Source organism: Spea bombifrons, chromosome 5, assembly GCF_027358695.1.
Source record: "Spea bombifrons isolate aSpeBom1 chromosome 5, aSpeBom1.2.pri, whole genome shotgun sequence".
NCBI classification, from domain to species: domain Eukaryota; kingdom Metazoa; phylum Chordata; class Amphibia; order Anura; family Pelobatidae; genus Spea; species Spea bombifrons.
In genome coordinates, this window is record NC_071091.1 from 63774793 (window position 1) to 63789978 (window position 15186).

A 15186-nucleotide genomic window follows, 5' to 3' on the forward strand; every position below is an offset into this window, starting at 1 on the left:
GGGCTTTTGCTATGGCAATGTGTTTTGATTTGCATGTGTGAATACACTTAACTGTGTGATCACTGAACAAGAAAACACACAGTGTCATGCTTACAGGTGTGTGTGTAATTATATATATATATATATATATATATATATATATATATATATATAATACACACACACACATATACCTGTAAGCATGACGGGGTGTGTTTTTTTGTAATTGCCCACAGAGCAGGCATTTTAACCCCTTAATGACAAAGCCCGTACATGTAAAGGCTCAAAATGCATTGTTTTCAATGGGTTTAGGGACCGTCCATTGTCCTTATGTCATGTTTAAATTGCCACCACAGGGGAGGGAGATCTGCTTGCCCCATGTAGGACTAGAACAAACCTTTAAATATCTCACTTTCATACCGTACCGTCAGCAGCGAAAATAGTGAGCAAAAGGCCCTTGTGCAAGATGGCTTTGTAGGCCAATTTTTTTTTCTCATTTTTGTTTTATTCAGCAATTACCACGTTTATAAATAAATCAGATTAAACAGATTAAAAAAGCGAGGCCAAAATCTCAGAGTGGAAAAAGCTGAATTATAGACTTTCCAAGATTCCCGGCCTTGTGCTTTTCCCCTGGATTGTAATCTGTTTTATTTTATACCCTAGCAAATACAGTAGGGGGCAGTCCACCAGTCGATGGCTGCTATCTCTTGGTCTGCCTGTGTCTGAGCGCTAGGAAATGAGTGTGGGTTGTTGGGCTATATTTTTGTATTTATAGTTTATTATACTTTATTAGTGTATTTTTACATGTGTATTTTTTGATTTTTAGGTTATGCTGCTCTCCTATGATTTTTTTTAATTGAATACATTAATTTTGAGTCCTACACGCACGCCAGAGAACAATTACGGTGTAATTTCAAATGACATATTAAGTAGAGGCGACAGTAGAGTTGCAGAGCAACGTTCATGTAGGGTTTCTTTTATTTTGTAAAAATAATTTGTATAAGGCTTGGTTTCCATTGGGGTTTTTTTTTTGTGAAAAACGCATGCAGCCAGATGTTAGCTGTAATTCAATAGGAAATCGCAAAATGCCATTTCCACTTGGCGTTTTTCTGTTTGGCGTTTTTTCAGTCCTCTTTGGCGTTTTTCTGCTTTTTTGGGCTCTGTGGCAGTTTTTCAAAATCGCAGCATGTTGACACTCTGGCGTTTTTTGCAAGAAATCTTGGCTTTTTTTCTCCAATAGAAGTCTATGGGAGAGAAAAACGCCATGAAAAAGCCATGTGGGTTTATTGCCTTGGCGTTTTTTATGGCGTTTTTTCCACAGTTACAATGCAGAGGATGGACCCAGTATCTGTGTGTCCTACGAGAAATAGGCTGAAAACAAACAGTTTCACACAAAACAAAGTCCTGGACTGGTTCATATTGAATTTTACACCATTTGGAACAAACATGCCATTACAAACAAACATACGCGACCGGATCCTGCGTGCCAAAAGCAACAGCAAACAATTTGCACCATCATTTGGGGCCAATCTTCCCAGAGGAGCAGACATTCGAAATAAAGCATGCCTTACAAACCACAGAAAAGAGACAAAAGGGTCTACCAAGTAAATGACAGCAGGAGAGGAGATACTTGCCATTTATCCTAATCCCTTTTAGCTGGGTGAAACTTCTAACTTGTAAAGGCTGGAAAAACTGCCTAAGGTCAAAAAAAGCAATTTCCACAGAAAGGCTAAAACGCCAGAAAAAACTGCAGAAAAAACGCCAAAACGCAGGTAAATGCAGCGGCAGTTTTCCTGGCGTTTTTCATCAAGAAAAAAACGCCGGACAAAAACCCAAGTGGAAACCTAGCTTAAAGGTGTTAGGCAGCCTCACGGAGACTTAGTGGCCACAAAGAAGCCGGTTCGGATCATGAACCGTGACCGTTGTACATTAAAGTGATGGTAAAACTTCCTTTATAAGGCGCTTGGTGATATGTTTGTCCATTTTTTTTGCAGGAAAGCTGAAGATTGTTATGAATTACGGTGTTCTTCTGACTCCCTTTTTTGTGATGAGGTACTTTGATTGGTATAGAAAGTTAGAAATTATACCCTACACCTGTTCTTAAATCCCGATAAGTGAAATTTAGTCAGGTAAAGGTATGTTATTATTTTCTCCCTGTGTTTTGAAAATATTTTTGCACTTTAGGTGTCCGTCTTTTCTATGTTTAGTAAATATACCTAGGTTGGTTTCTTTCATGAAGATCAGACCGGAAGTTCTATATTTAACATTTGTAATTTCCTGTTTTTTATTCACCCTCTTTACAAGAACGGGAAACAAAACTATTAAATAAATTAATATTTTAGCTATCTGTAGACCTAAAATCTCACAGAAGTAAGGAATTGGTTGGCCCATCTTGTGTGCTTCTTTTATATAGAGCTTGATCTTGTGATGTAAAATTTCTTATCGTGTTGACATTTATCGCTGCTGCTGCTGGAGGGTTATTTCATGTACCTACCAGCCTTTCAGAGTAATGCTTTCTTACATTTCAAGCATCATGATCTATTGACTAAATGTAATTTTCTATCCCAATCTTTGTAAAGCTATGCAGAGTAATTCAAAGAGTTTAGAGTAGGTTAACTAGACATACAGAGCAGAGAAAAGCACCTGCTGGTCAGGGGAGTGCAGCAAAAAAGCGTATTTAATTCTGTACACTCCCTACTGTCGGGGTTAGCTAGTCTCCTCTCCTTCACTCTGGCAGCTGCTCCTTCACAGGCACAGTGTTCCTGCCAGAGCAAAGGCACAGTTTGCATGCTACAGACACAAGAAGAATTGCAGCTAGGGTTAGTTAATACTCCAGCTAGTGGGACTACATTTCCTATGTGAGCACTCAACAACGGCTTTGGCCTTTGAACCAGTATGCAAAACAAAGCACATCAAAAATCAAACAATCTAGAAAGAAAATGGGGTGTACAAGCATAAAACACCTATGTCTGCAGCACAAACAAACTTTTTTTAACTGCACTAACAGTAATACTATTGCTAGCTGAACTTCATGGGAATTGTAGTTAGACTGGGGTTGTGGTGGCCGACACTACACACTAACCACAGCTCAGTCAGTCATTACTGACTGAGCACCATAGGTATTGTAGATTGGGGTCATTGTGGTTAATCGTTGCCACCCCAGCTATTATGGTCATACAATTTTTCATAATGTATAAACAACATTTCTCACTGGGAAATCCATCTCCGGAGCCAACATAGGTAGGCAATGGGGAGGTGGTAAGGAGGTATTTTGTACAGCCTATTCTAAATTATTATATATAATATATTACACACAGTCTTAATGCTGTTTCAGGTGTCTGGAGCCAAGGAGAGAGTTTTAGTCCAGAAAGGCTCCGCAAATAGGTATGGCTAAACATTTTGTAAAACCTGGGAAAATACACTAGCTTTTTTAATTATTATTATTATTAAAGATTTGATTTATGGTGTTTACCAATGCCACATTGGTGAGACAATGGTAGCATGTGATATTTTATCCTCACTCTGTTGAATCCTGGCTGCCCAGCCTAAATATCCATCCGACTACACCTCCCTATTGGAATCAGCAGCTACCGTGCATGCATGTTTACATTTACTCACTACTGTACATTAACTTATACCTCTTCTGCTTCTGTTGCACCACCCATGACTTCTGTTCTATTTTCCTACCACCTCTCAGTAACCTGAAACTTTCTTACGTAGTCGGGATACTTGCTTTGTTGGGTAATCCGTCCATGGAGTAGAATTCTAAGTAACCTTTGGCTTTACTAAATATATGCAGTGTATAGCTTTCAATTTTTTTTAAATAACTTTTCTCATTTTGTATGTTGTCAGAACACAAGTTTCCCAGGGCACTCCTGATATGAAACAGGTATGATTTTAGTGTGCTAGTACTAACAAATGTAAGGGTACTCTGACATGCTAGTGTCTTCAATAAAGCTCTTGACAGTATCTTTAACACTTACAAAAAAAATACTGCAGTTTTTCTGAAGTAATACTGCAGTTTTTTGGACATGAAAAAACTGCAATACTGCACTTTTACTGCAGTATTACTGCACATTTACTGCAGTTTTACTGCATTTGTACTTCACTGTACTGCAGTTGTACTGCAGTTATTTTTGTATGGAAGTACAAATGCAATAAAGCTGCAGTACTTTGAAGTACAACTGTAGGTTTGCAGTTTTTTCATGTCCAAAAAACTGCAGTATTACTTCAGAAAAAACTGCAGTAATTTTTCGTAAGGGCGGTGCTATGTAAAAACAAAAGGTGTGTTAGGGAAAAAAATGTACATTGCGGTACCAGGTTGTTTTATGTGAATGTCGCTCCCTGACATTACATTATGTTACATTTGCTGTTTATTCCGGATCACTTGTGCCCAGAGGAGCTCCACGCAGCACAAAGAACAAATTATGTACATTCTTACCAAATTTACATTTACCAGGCCTTGGCAATGTTACCAGGGTATTACAATGGCTTGAAAAATATTTCCCCCTTTCCTGATGTCTTCTATTTTTGCATATTTGTCGCACTTAAATGTTTTTAGATCATCAAACTTATTTTAAAATTAGACTAAGACAACAGAGTAAACACAAATGCAGTGTGAAGGGGAAAAGCTGTCCATCCCTACCTGGCCCTTGGTGAAAAAGTAATTGCCGCCAAGGGTGGCACAACCGGGTTATAAAGGCTATGATGAACTCTTTACCTACAGTAAATGATCTTTTAATAGCTGCAATTTGTGTTTTACTCACGTTGTCTTATATTAAGTTTGCTTGGATGATCTGAAACATTGAAATGTGACAAATAATCTGAAGTTAATCATCCAAAAAGAAAAAGTTATCCGACAATGAGATAATCCACACATGTTGCCAAATAAGTCGTCTTTTTATAATTCTGTTCCATAATCATACGCAGGCAAGTATGATCTATTTCAGAAAGGACTTTTATATATATAGATATATAGATATATAGATATCTATATATATATATATATCCCAAACATTATCATGGTGCCAAAAAGAATTCTATAATGGTGTTGCAGATACCAACTATTTTAATAAGATAATTAATCATCAGAGTGAAGTGAGAATTTTAACTTGCTGATGTATGCAATGATATGATTATGTACTCCGTACAAAGTATGGCTAATCGGTGCCTACTTCCACGTCCCCATATGCCCAGAAAACCATATTTTCCTCTAGTTTGGGGTACTGCTGTTTGGCTGTCCTTGTTATATTTCACGTTTTTTAAATAACTGATGATCACAATCATATTCCGTCTGGACCGCTGGCTTCTGATAATTTAGAAACGCATGGTTGAGTAATGGACTTTTCCGAGTCATCTCTGATCCAAATCCATAGTTGTATGCAAAAACTTTCAGGTCTCACCAGTTAGTCCAGATTCTCACATCTTGGACTTTCTATGGAAAGGGCTGCGACCTGCCACTCTCCGGTACAGGTATCAGCACTCGCTCTTAGCTTTGATCAACCTACCCCCAAAAAAATGAACGATCGGACGATTTTATATCAAGGAAAAAAACCGTAAGGTTCCTTCCCCTGGATTTAGTGTTCAATCATCCAAGCCATTTCTCAGTGTTCTGGTTGAGAAACTTACTCTTTGCCACCAGAAGTTATGCCAGAGGATGTTTTAAACTGCCAGCAAATATTCATCTTTCTGCCCTGTCCGCTCCCACCATCAGACATGGTGTGTAAGACTTTGAGCTATCCTACCTGTTGTCATCAAGACTTATTCAACACATTTGGTTGCAACATCTTGTCAAGAGCAAGTCGATTGCTTAATGCTTCATTGAAATGATTAGTAAGCGATGGTACTTGAAAGGGCAAACGCATTGGCTGAATGTTAGAGACTTTTGAAATCTTATCTTTGATGCCTTTGGGATGAAGTTTCTCCAAGCTGCTATTTTTCACCTCTTCGTTTTTGTAATCTTTGTTTTCACTGTGGTTGCATCTGATGATGTCAAAAGAAATGATGAATGCCGCTTACTGACAAATATTCTTTCCTTCCATGTCGCTGGGGAAATGTATTTTCCTACCCAATAAATTTCAGTTTTTTGTCATAATGATTAGAGTAGTGGAAGGCACGATTTTTCATACTTTTTTTTTTTTTTTTTTTTTCCTTACCAGGGTAACGATAGAGAAATATTACTGTAACTCCTTAAGGATAAGTGTTACGGGTTCACCAAGAGAGCTGTAGTAACTCCCAGAGATCACCCACATGTATCCTCCTGTTGTCCCCGGAATCACTTCCAGCACCAGCCAGCATGCGCACCTTGAAACCCTGCTATGTGTACCCAATAAGCAGACACAACTACCTTGAACTGAGTACAGCAGGAATGAACAGTTTATTGTAGTAAAACATAGACTCATATATCCACAGAACTTCATTAACATAAATTAACAGATACATGTATTCAACCCAACCTTTAATCCCCTTTAGCTACTGAATATCTCCCTGGTAGCCATCCTGTTAATGGGATTAGTTTAACAATGGAGTTCCTGCCTGTTTGGCAGCCAGGCTGGAGCCATCTCTGAGTACCTTGGGCCCCTGTATGACACAATAAGCAAAGAAAATTACCACTAAACGGCTTCACGAACCATATTTCATGTTGGGTTTTATAGTTTTAGTGCCACATTTGATTTTGCTCAGCACTTGACGTGCAGAGTTGATATGTTAACGTTAAAGGCATCTTACAATAATATACATCGATGGGCATACATAGAGAAACCCCACACCTTTTATTACCCCACCAATAACCAACACGAGTCGTTCCACAAGCAAACTTTGCTGATGTGAGGTATTATCCTCAATCCAGTGATAATCCAGGAAGTCCTTTGCAGCCATTCCATCAAAATAAAATGATTCTCTCTGGAACAGATTCTGACTGACCAGAGCTGATTATACAAGTCTACCTCTTCACTTTATATACTTAACTTTATGCAGAGGAGTAACCAATTTTTTTTCCAACATTTTTAGACTAGTAATTGCAAAAGTCACCTTTTCTCTGAAACCAATGGAGGATCTAGTAACCGTCAGAGTGAAAAGAGTTGGGTCCTTAATTTTAAGAATAAGTCTTTAACAAAGTCTGCGGACTACAGTCGTAAAAAGAAAAGGAGTAGAGGTAAACTCAAAGGTATTGTGACCCCCCCCCTCACTGTTACCAGCATGGTGAATGCAGCAAGTCTTTTCCCAAATCTGCATCACTTGTTGCAATATATGGTGGTGGCTTTGATCTTTGATGTGTAGCTTTAATCCATATGTCCTTTTCCAAATAAACAGTTGTGCCCTGTTTGGTGTACTGTTCAACTTCTCATGAAGGGTGCTTCCTGTCTATGGGTCTGTCCACTGAATTACCTTTGCAGATCTAAAGGGAGAATACCTGTTAGCAGAAAGTGTCATTTCTATGCAATATCATGGCCACTCGCATCACGCAGTGGCTAATGGGAAGATGCGCTTTGAATATAAGCAGGGGCTGGATTTCAAAATCCTGATTGTACCTTCATAGCTGTTGCTTACTTACATTTCCGCACTCCTGGGCTTTCCACTCATCCAATGATCCGCGTCTGTCCTGTGCTCTGATCTCTAGTTCTCATGCATGCTTGCTAAGCTTCGACTGGGGTGCCCCTATCCTCTGGAACGTCCTCCCCCAGCCTATAAGACAAATACCAAAAGCTCCCCCGCCTTAGGTCTTAAACAAAGTAGGCTGTCACCCCCCCACACACTATATTGGTGGTGGTAACACTTTTATTTGACTTTCTTCTTCCTCTAGTAAGAGGAGCATGGTTTAGGTGGTGGAGAGATTAGGGCCTGTCACCATTTAATTGTTTCAACTGGAGTGCGTAATTGTTGGGTATATGCTTTAAACATTATGATTTTCTTTCTTTCAGTTTTGCCCCTATCCTCAGAAAGTAGTGATGATGAGAAGAAACCAAAAAAAAGAGTGGGTTTATTTCTGTCCTGTACTATTTTTCTGTTATGTAGTATATATTTAGGGAGAAAAGGCTAGAATGTAATGGTTCATAAGTTCCAATGTAAACTCTAAAGTCATGATGAGTGGAAATGCCAACAGTTGTACAGGTATTGCAAGATTAGACAAACTAGTGGCTTGGGTATATCTGCTGAAAGGTATTGTTTCCAATGCAAAGAATTTATAGGCTAGCAATGTATCCTCAAATGATGTAATACTTTGAAGTTATGTTTGGATAGAAAATTTGGTTTATTTTATTTTGGAGTGATTTAAGGGCTTTCGTTTGTAGAAAATAGTTACTTGAGCTGCAATTTAGCATTTAAACAGCATGTAAAGCTTTTGTTTTTGCTAATAATTTAAGTACAAGCAGAAACGGGCCGTCGGTTTCAGAAGAATAAGAACTTAATTCTTAACAAGGTTACCACAATTGATGTGTCTTGCGAGAGATACAGATAAATTTGGTTTGGAAGTGACACGGAGCCTTATTATTACGTACTGATGATACAGAAAGATTTGGAGCTAGTTCTAGGGATTTAAATTCTGGTGGAAGACTGTGCTATGAAGTCACCAATCACTGTAGTCCACTATCTGTAATTCCAGTCTGCTACCGTATATAAAACTCCGGGTATGTATTCTGCTGAGTGGTTGATCCTATAGCTTGGCAGAACTTAATTCTAGCATTTATGCTTAAGCCTTCCAATTTCATGCCACCTAAGCAATATACATAGCTGACCTCAGAAACATTGCCCACCCTGACTAGAATGACTCACTTTGTTGACCGTTAAGGGCTCCAGGCCAAAGGGGCAATCTGCCTCCTGCTCTTTCGAGAGCTCTGTAGTAGAGTGGAGGTGGATGTCTAAAATCCCTAACCTTATGCAACTTTGTCTTTTTCTCCATGTTGGTCCAATAAAACATAACTTCTACTAAGGATTTTTTTTCTTGGGCTAATGCAGCACTATCCATCAACATGCTAACTAGGCATGCTAAATTCCTAAACAAAATTAACCCTTTTTACAATGTTGAGCAAATTTTAATATTCATTGGTAAACTAAAGGCAGAATTGATGGTCCTAGAAACTTGATACCAATACCAACTTGGTCTGTTCAGGTCTGCGTGCAATCTTGTTAGTAGTAGGTTTTGTGACTTTATGAGAATATCATACAAGCAAATTATTGATCTTTTGTTCAGAAGAGAGACAACCTTCTGGCAATCTTCATGTTGCTCCACATGGGCGAGAAGTTGAACAGTAAAATTTTTTTCCTTTTCCATAAAATTGAAGGTTTATGTAGCCAGGACTCTGGGTGGCATAAAATATCTGAAATATTGGGGGACATTGTTGAATCCCTTACTGAAAACTAGACAGGCTAGATAGCTCTTCTCTGGTCTATTATCTGTTACTCAAAATATGATGGTTTGACGGGATATTCCTGCAGTAAACCTGTGCTGTTTCTTTTTATCCAAACCATTCACTTTCCAGATATTTAACAATCCTATCCTTCAGCGTGGTTTCCATTAATATGTCAACTACTGACATAAGGCTTGCTGGTCTATAGTTGGCCGAGTCTTCCCTACTACCTTTTTTTGTGCAGTGGTGGTACATTTGCCAACTTCCAGTCTTCTGGAACTACTCTAGTCATTAGTGACTGGTTAAATAGATCTGCTAGTGGTTTTTCAAGGACACATCAAAGCTCTTTTAATAATTTTGGGTGTATCCCATCAGGTCCCATAGATTTGTCTGTGTTTTTACTTTGGAGAGCTCAAGTAGAACTTCCTCCTCTGTAAGCGCAGCTGTGTAACGTGTTGCCCTATTTCTCTTGACAAACAATGGTCCCTCACCTTCATCTTCCTGTAACAGTAATAAACCAAAAAAATGCATACTTTTTTTGCAATTATAGAAGTAACGCTTTGGGAGCAGCAAAGGATGAGGAATTTAAACAAATTCAGTGAAACTAAAGACTGGGTTTCTCTGATTTTGCCGGGTGGGGGTGTTAAGGCACCTCCTCACTCATGTATGTGTTAACTTTTGATATTCTGTAATGTTTTCAATTTGGAAAATGTCTTTGATGCTGGGGGTTTATTAAATAAAGTGTATACTATAATAGGAGCCACATGCCTAGTGAAATCAGAGTTTATTAAATGATCAAGTTGCTTCTTTGCTCTGCTTGAGTGGCTCTTAGCGATACGTGCTGATTTCAAGACAACCTGTGTTTGGAGGATTCATCAAATGAAGAACTAATTGTGGCAGCTTTTTTATTTTTTCTAGAACTATTGCCAGATATAACAACCGAAGGGAAAAGGAGCTGATATGCTGATCAGTTCTACTTTCTTCATTGCCCTGTCTTGCGCCCTCTCTATTCTTTCATCAGTCTGTTACCGTGCTGCCTACTTTCTCAGGGGGTAGTTCACATACTAAACTATATTTGATATTTGCTGTCCTAAGCCCCGTAGCTTTGAATGTAATGTCTGACGTATTAGCCCGTCTTTAAAATTCTGACGTATTAGAGGGCTGTTAAACATGGGGCAGAGCTTACTGTCATTCTCTCTGGGAGCCAGATAGCCGTTTTACAATCAATATGGCTAAATTAGAACTGCTATCGCTATGAAAGCAATGTATATATATTTATAAAACGTGTGAAGAACCAAGGGAATAGTAGGTAATAAAAAATGTTGCTTTTTTTTTTTTTCTTTTCTTTTTCTAACAGAGCTGGAAGAGTAACTTTAGTGTTCTACTTTTCTTTATCTGTTGGAACTTATGCTTTGTGTCCCTCACAGTAAGCGAGAAACTTAATGAGGCTGTCTTAAGCTTTCTTGTGTTTGATTCTCTTTTGTCTCCTTTTCAGACGAGCATGGATAGATTTACTTTTCTTAAAAAGAGGCCAAGAGCAGACCGGGGCAAAGCAAAGAGTCTGTCTTCTGAATTAAAACTACCTGGCGTTTCTGGTTTGCTTACTCCAGGAGACTCCCACCTACAGACCTTTCGTATGTGTCGCCGTATAGAACTGCAGACTGATATTTTGATTTTATTTCATAGTTTTATTAGGAGTCTTGTGTCTGAAACTTAATGTTTTTATTGTACTATATACATCAAACTACCATTCAGTGTTGCAAGTAGGGTAGCTGCTATTTTTCCCATCATCAATAGTCTATCCTACTCATCTGAAGTCTTAGCCTCTACCATTTCTGCTGGAAGGTTGTTCCACTTATCTACCACCCTCTCAGTAAAGTAAAACTTCCTTACATTACATCAAAGCCCACGACCCTCTACCTTTTTAGATTGTGACCTCATGTTTCTCCTCTTGAAATAAACTCACAAGGAGCTTTAGAACTCCGACAATATATCCCACTGAAAAATCATTACATTCGTAGGGACTATTCTAATGATTACATGATTAACCGCATGTATCAAGTCAAGGAAACATTTAAACATATGTCGTTCAATGGCCATACATTATGCGTGTAATATATAGAACTATAACTAGAATTCATGAGATATTATAGATTATCTTAACGTTTTTGTTCCTGTGCAGTATTTTAACTCTTAGATTATTATTAAACATCATTTCAGCCGTTCTAGACCTGTCTGATTTGGGCGAGGATGATAGAATGGATCCGCTGGCAGAAACCTCCTCGCCTCATAGCCCTAACCGCATGGAAATTCCTGCAAAGGTAATCCTTTACTTGTTCAAAAACTTATATAAAACTATCCTTTGTTTTAAGAAGATATATGGAAATGTATAATTTGCACACACAATATCTAAACGTATTTCATGCACTGTTTACACTGTTTTACAGCCTTATTTAAGGAGTCCCTATAGTGCTTGTGTCACTGAAGAGGCCAAAGAACCTGCAGGTATATATTTTTCTTACCTAGACATGATCCTGCATGCTTTGTGTGTGCGTCTTTTGTGGTTACAAGTGTAAGTAGTCTATGCCTGTTGTGTAAATAAAGAAAAACCAAAACACATTGAAATGTATTCACTAATAAAGTAGATTTTCAGTCTCAGCAGTAAGTACGTGGCAGCTGAAAGATAATGATTTAAGATGAGGAGCCCCTGTTCTATAATCAAACATGGGTGTTGCACAGCTATTGTTTTTTTATTTTTAATTTAAAATATATATATCCAAAATAGTTATGTCCAAAATAGTTACCGGCACTCCAGGGACTTTCCAAATAACCACACAAACAACTTCGGTTTTCAAGTCAACGTTTCAGTCTTGTTTATTACAGACTTTCATCAGGACACCCCCCCACCTTACTATGTGAATGTGTAAATGATAGCTAGGAGTTTACACTATTATAAATTATTACTATTATTATTGTTACTATTATTATTATAGGAGATTATTTACCTTGCACCTGATAATCCTTCTAGGTGGCTCTGAGAACCTTAAGAGGAAAAGGTTAAATCGTGAAACAAAAGAGGGCAGTGAAGAGTTTGTTTTGAAGCCAAGAAAGCTTTTCAGCTCAGGTAGGGGAAAAGAATGATAGTTTTCTGCAGTTTGGCATGAGTTACAATTTCTTTAAAACTTGTGTTGTATGAGAATGGAGATTCACCAACAGTTACACAATTGCAGTCAGGGACTGGCCGTTAGAACCTGATATTCATAGTTACATAGTATATAAAGTTGAAAAAAGACCTGAGTCCATCAAGTTCAACCCTTCTACCTAACCTTCCTACTCTTGATCCAAAAGAAGGCAAAAATATGGGGGTATAAAGGATATCTAGGGGGCACAGTGGCATATCAGGGGGTATAAGGCATATGTGGGGAGGGCGGAGTGGCATATCTGGGGGTATGTGGCATGTCTGGGAGGCATTTTTCTCAGTTATATTTATTCTGCTTTTTTATTTTTAACATCCTGTTTGTTAAATTATTTTAATTAAATGAAAAATTTACGTTGTTTTTTTTTATCCGATGAATCAAAAAAAGAATCGGCCAACGAATCATTTATGAAAATAATTGTTAGTTGCAGTGCTACTCATAACATTCACAGACCAACCATATGAAATGTGAAGAGAGAGAAAAGAAGGGAGATTATCATATTTTTTGGCCAACTCTGCCAATGAGTTATGTATCTGGTCACTGATGACCTATACATCTATGGTAGAATAAAGCAATTTTGTCTTTGGAAACTAGCAGGTTATTTTGCACTAAAGCAATCCATACAAAGGTTGGTTTTACCTGCAGACCATTTCACGCCAGTGATTTGCTCTGTCACTTGCACGCAAGCCCAGCAAACATGCATCTCATTCTGCGATCAGATCTACAACAGACCCGAAGATAGTTGCGTCGGAAAAAAAAAAACGTATGAGCTGAAGTTAATTGCCTCCTCCGTGGTCCAGTTCTCATTACTGTTTGGTTGAAATCAAGTGCTTTCGGTGCATGCACAAGAGGGTGTTATTAGCTTCCACCACCGCAGCATTTGCCAAGACAGTACTGATGCTGACTGGGTGGTAAGTATTCCATGTGCTAGGACATGTTAGACTTCTGGAAGAGGATTTCTGGCCAATTGAGGCAGAGCAGGAGGTTCTGGCAGACATTGGAGAACAGGTCAGGGATAGCATGATTCCAACTGCATGCTTAAGGGCAAGTGAGGTGACTCCGATGGTGCATTTTATTGTATTCAGTTGGAGCAGACATTCCTTGGTAGTTTCATATTTGTTTGGTAGCACTCCCAGGCAGTAAATGAGAAATGTATCTATATTCATTAGCATCTTTAAGCACTGTCATGTGTCAGATTTTGGCGTATGGCACATAATAGATGAAACTGATAAAGTAGGGCCATAAAGTTTAAATTTCGAGTGTTTGAAACTCTGAAATACAGGCTATAGGATCTGTTGATGGCTAATTCACATACCGAAATTAAACGAGGCTATGCTGCAACCTGATTGGCTATTTCAGTCACTCTGTTCTCTATTTACCAATTCCCACAACATCATTGAAAAAATGCTATAAGCCTATAATCATAAAATCAGTTTGTTTTTTTTTATTAATTTTTTGTTTTGTTATACATGCTTTCTTCCTAGCTCGAGATTCAGCAGATCTAGATGATGATGTTTTTGCCTCTGAGACTCCTGAAAAGGAGCTTGGTGAAGCCAGTGTCATTACAGCATTTGAGATCTTTACCAAGGATCTTAAGAATAAGTTTATGGTGAGTTGCTATGTTTTACGATTTGTATAAATAGCAAGAGGGCCCTCCCAAATTAAATTAAGTACAACGCAATGATGTTCAAGCAACTAAATATAGGCATCACCTAATACCCATTAAGCTAGGGGTTCTCAAACTGCGGCCCTCCAGCTGCTGCAGGACTACATCTCCCATACTCCTCAGCCAGCCCCTTAGCTGAAGGAGCATTATGGGAGATGTAGTCCTGCAGCAGCTGGAGGGCCGCAGTTTGAGAACCCCTGCATTAAGCAATCCAACATAGACTTGTATAGAGTTGCACATACCCATGTTATTACAAGTAAATATAAAGACAAACTAGAGTTCTGCACATTTATTGTAAACCGCATATATTTACATTCATATGATAGTGATAAGGCACTAAAGAAATACAGCATGGATGCAAAAGATCCATCTCTTGAAAAGGGTAGTGGTTGGCTATTGAAAATTTTGGAAATAGTGTCTGCCTTTTGTTCCTTTTGTATTTTTTTTTTAGTAAGTGCCTTCTCACAGTGGTATTCATTCTGACATACATTCACTGGCCACTTTAAATAGGTACATCTGTTCAATTGCTTGTTAAAACAAATGGCATGGCAGCAACTCAATGCATTTAGGCATGTGGATGTGGTCAAGACAACTTGCTGAAGTTCAAGCCAAGCATCAGAATGATGAAGAAAGGGAATTTAAGTGACTTTGAACGTGGCATGGTTGGCGTGGCAGACTGGTTAAAGATGACAGGCAACAATAACTAAAAAAAAAAAACAAAAAAAAAACACTTGTTACAACCAAGTTATGCAGAATACAATCTCTGGATGCACAACATGTTGAACCTTGAAGCAGATGAGCAGCAGAAGACCATCCCGGATGCTACTCCTTTCAGCTAACTTTGGCATAAACAACGTGAAAGCATGGATCAATCCAACCTTGTATCAAAGGTTCAGGCTGGTGATAGTGTGAGGGGACATTTTCTTGGCACACTTTTGGGCTCCTTAGTACCAATTGAGCATCATTTAAACGAGACGGCCTACCTGAGTATTGTTGCTGA

At 38.5% G+C, this 15186-nt stretch overlaps 1 protein-coding gene across 1 annotated transcript in view; it reads left to right on the forward strand.

Annotated features, from left to right (window-relative positions):
* Window positions 1-15186, forward strand: part of SYCP2L (synaptonemal complex protein 2 like) — a 33077-nt gene that overhangs the window by 13389 nt on the left and 4502 nt on the right. The window contains exons 21-30 of the mRNA XM_053467842.1: window positions 1974-2031; window positions 3314-3363; window positions 3832-3871; window positions 6988-7144; window positions 7899-7951; window positions 10819-10957; window positions 11553-11644; window positions 11771-11828; window positions 12352-12447; window positions 14005-14129. Coding sequence (XP_053323817.1) covers window positions 1974-2031; window positions 3314-3363; window positions 3832-3871; window positions 6988-7144; window positions 7899-7951; window positions 10819-10957; window positions 11553-11644; window positions 11771-11828; window positions 12352-12447; window positions 14005-14129 — 868 coding nt within the window. The remainder of the gene's footprint in view (window positions 1-1973; window positions 2032-3313; window positions 3364-3831; window positions 3872-6987; window positions 7145-7898; window positions 7952-10818; window positions 10958-11552; window positions 11645-11770; window positions 11829-12351; window positions 12448-14004; window positions 14130-15186) is intronic.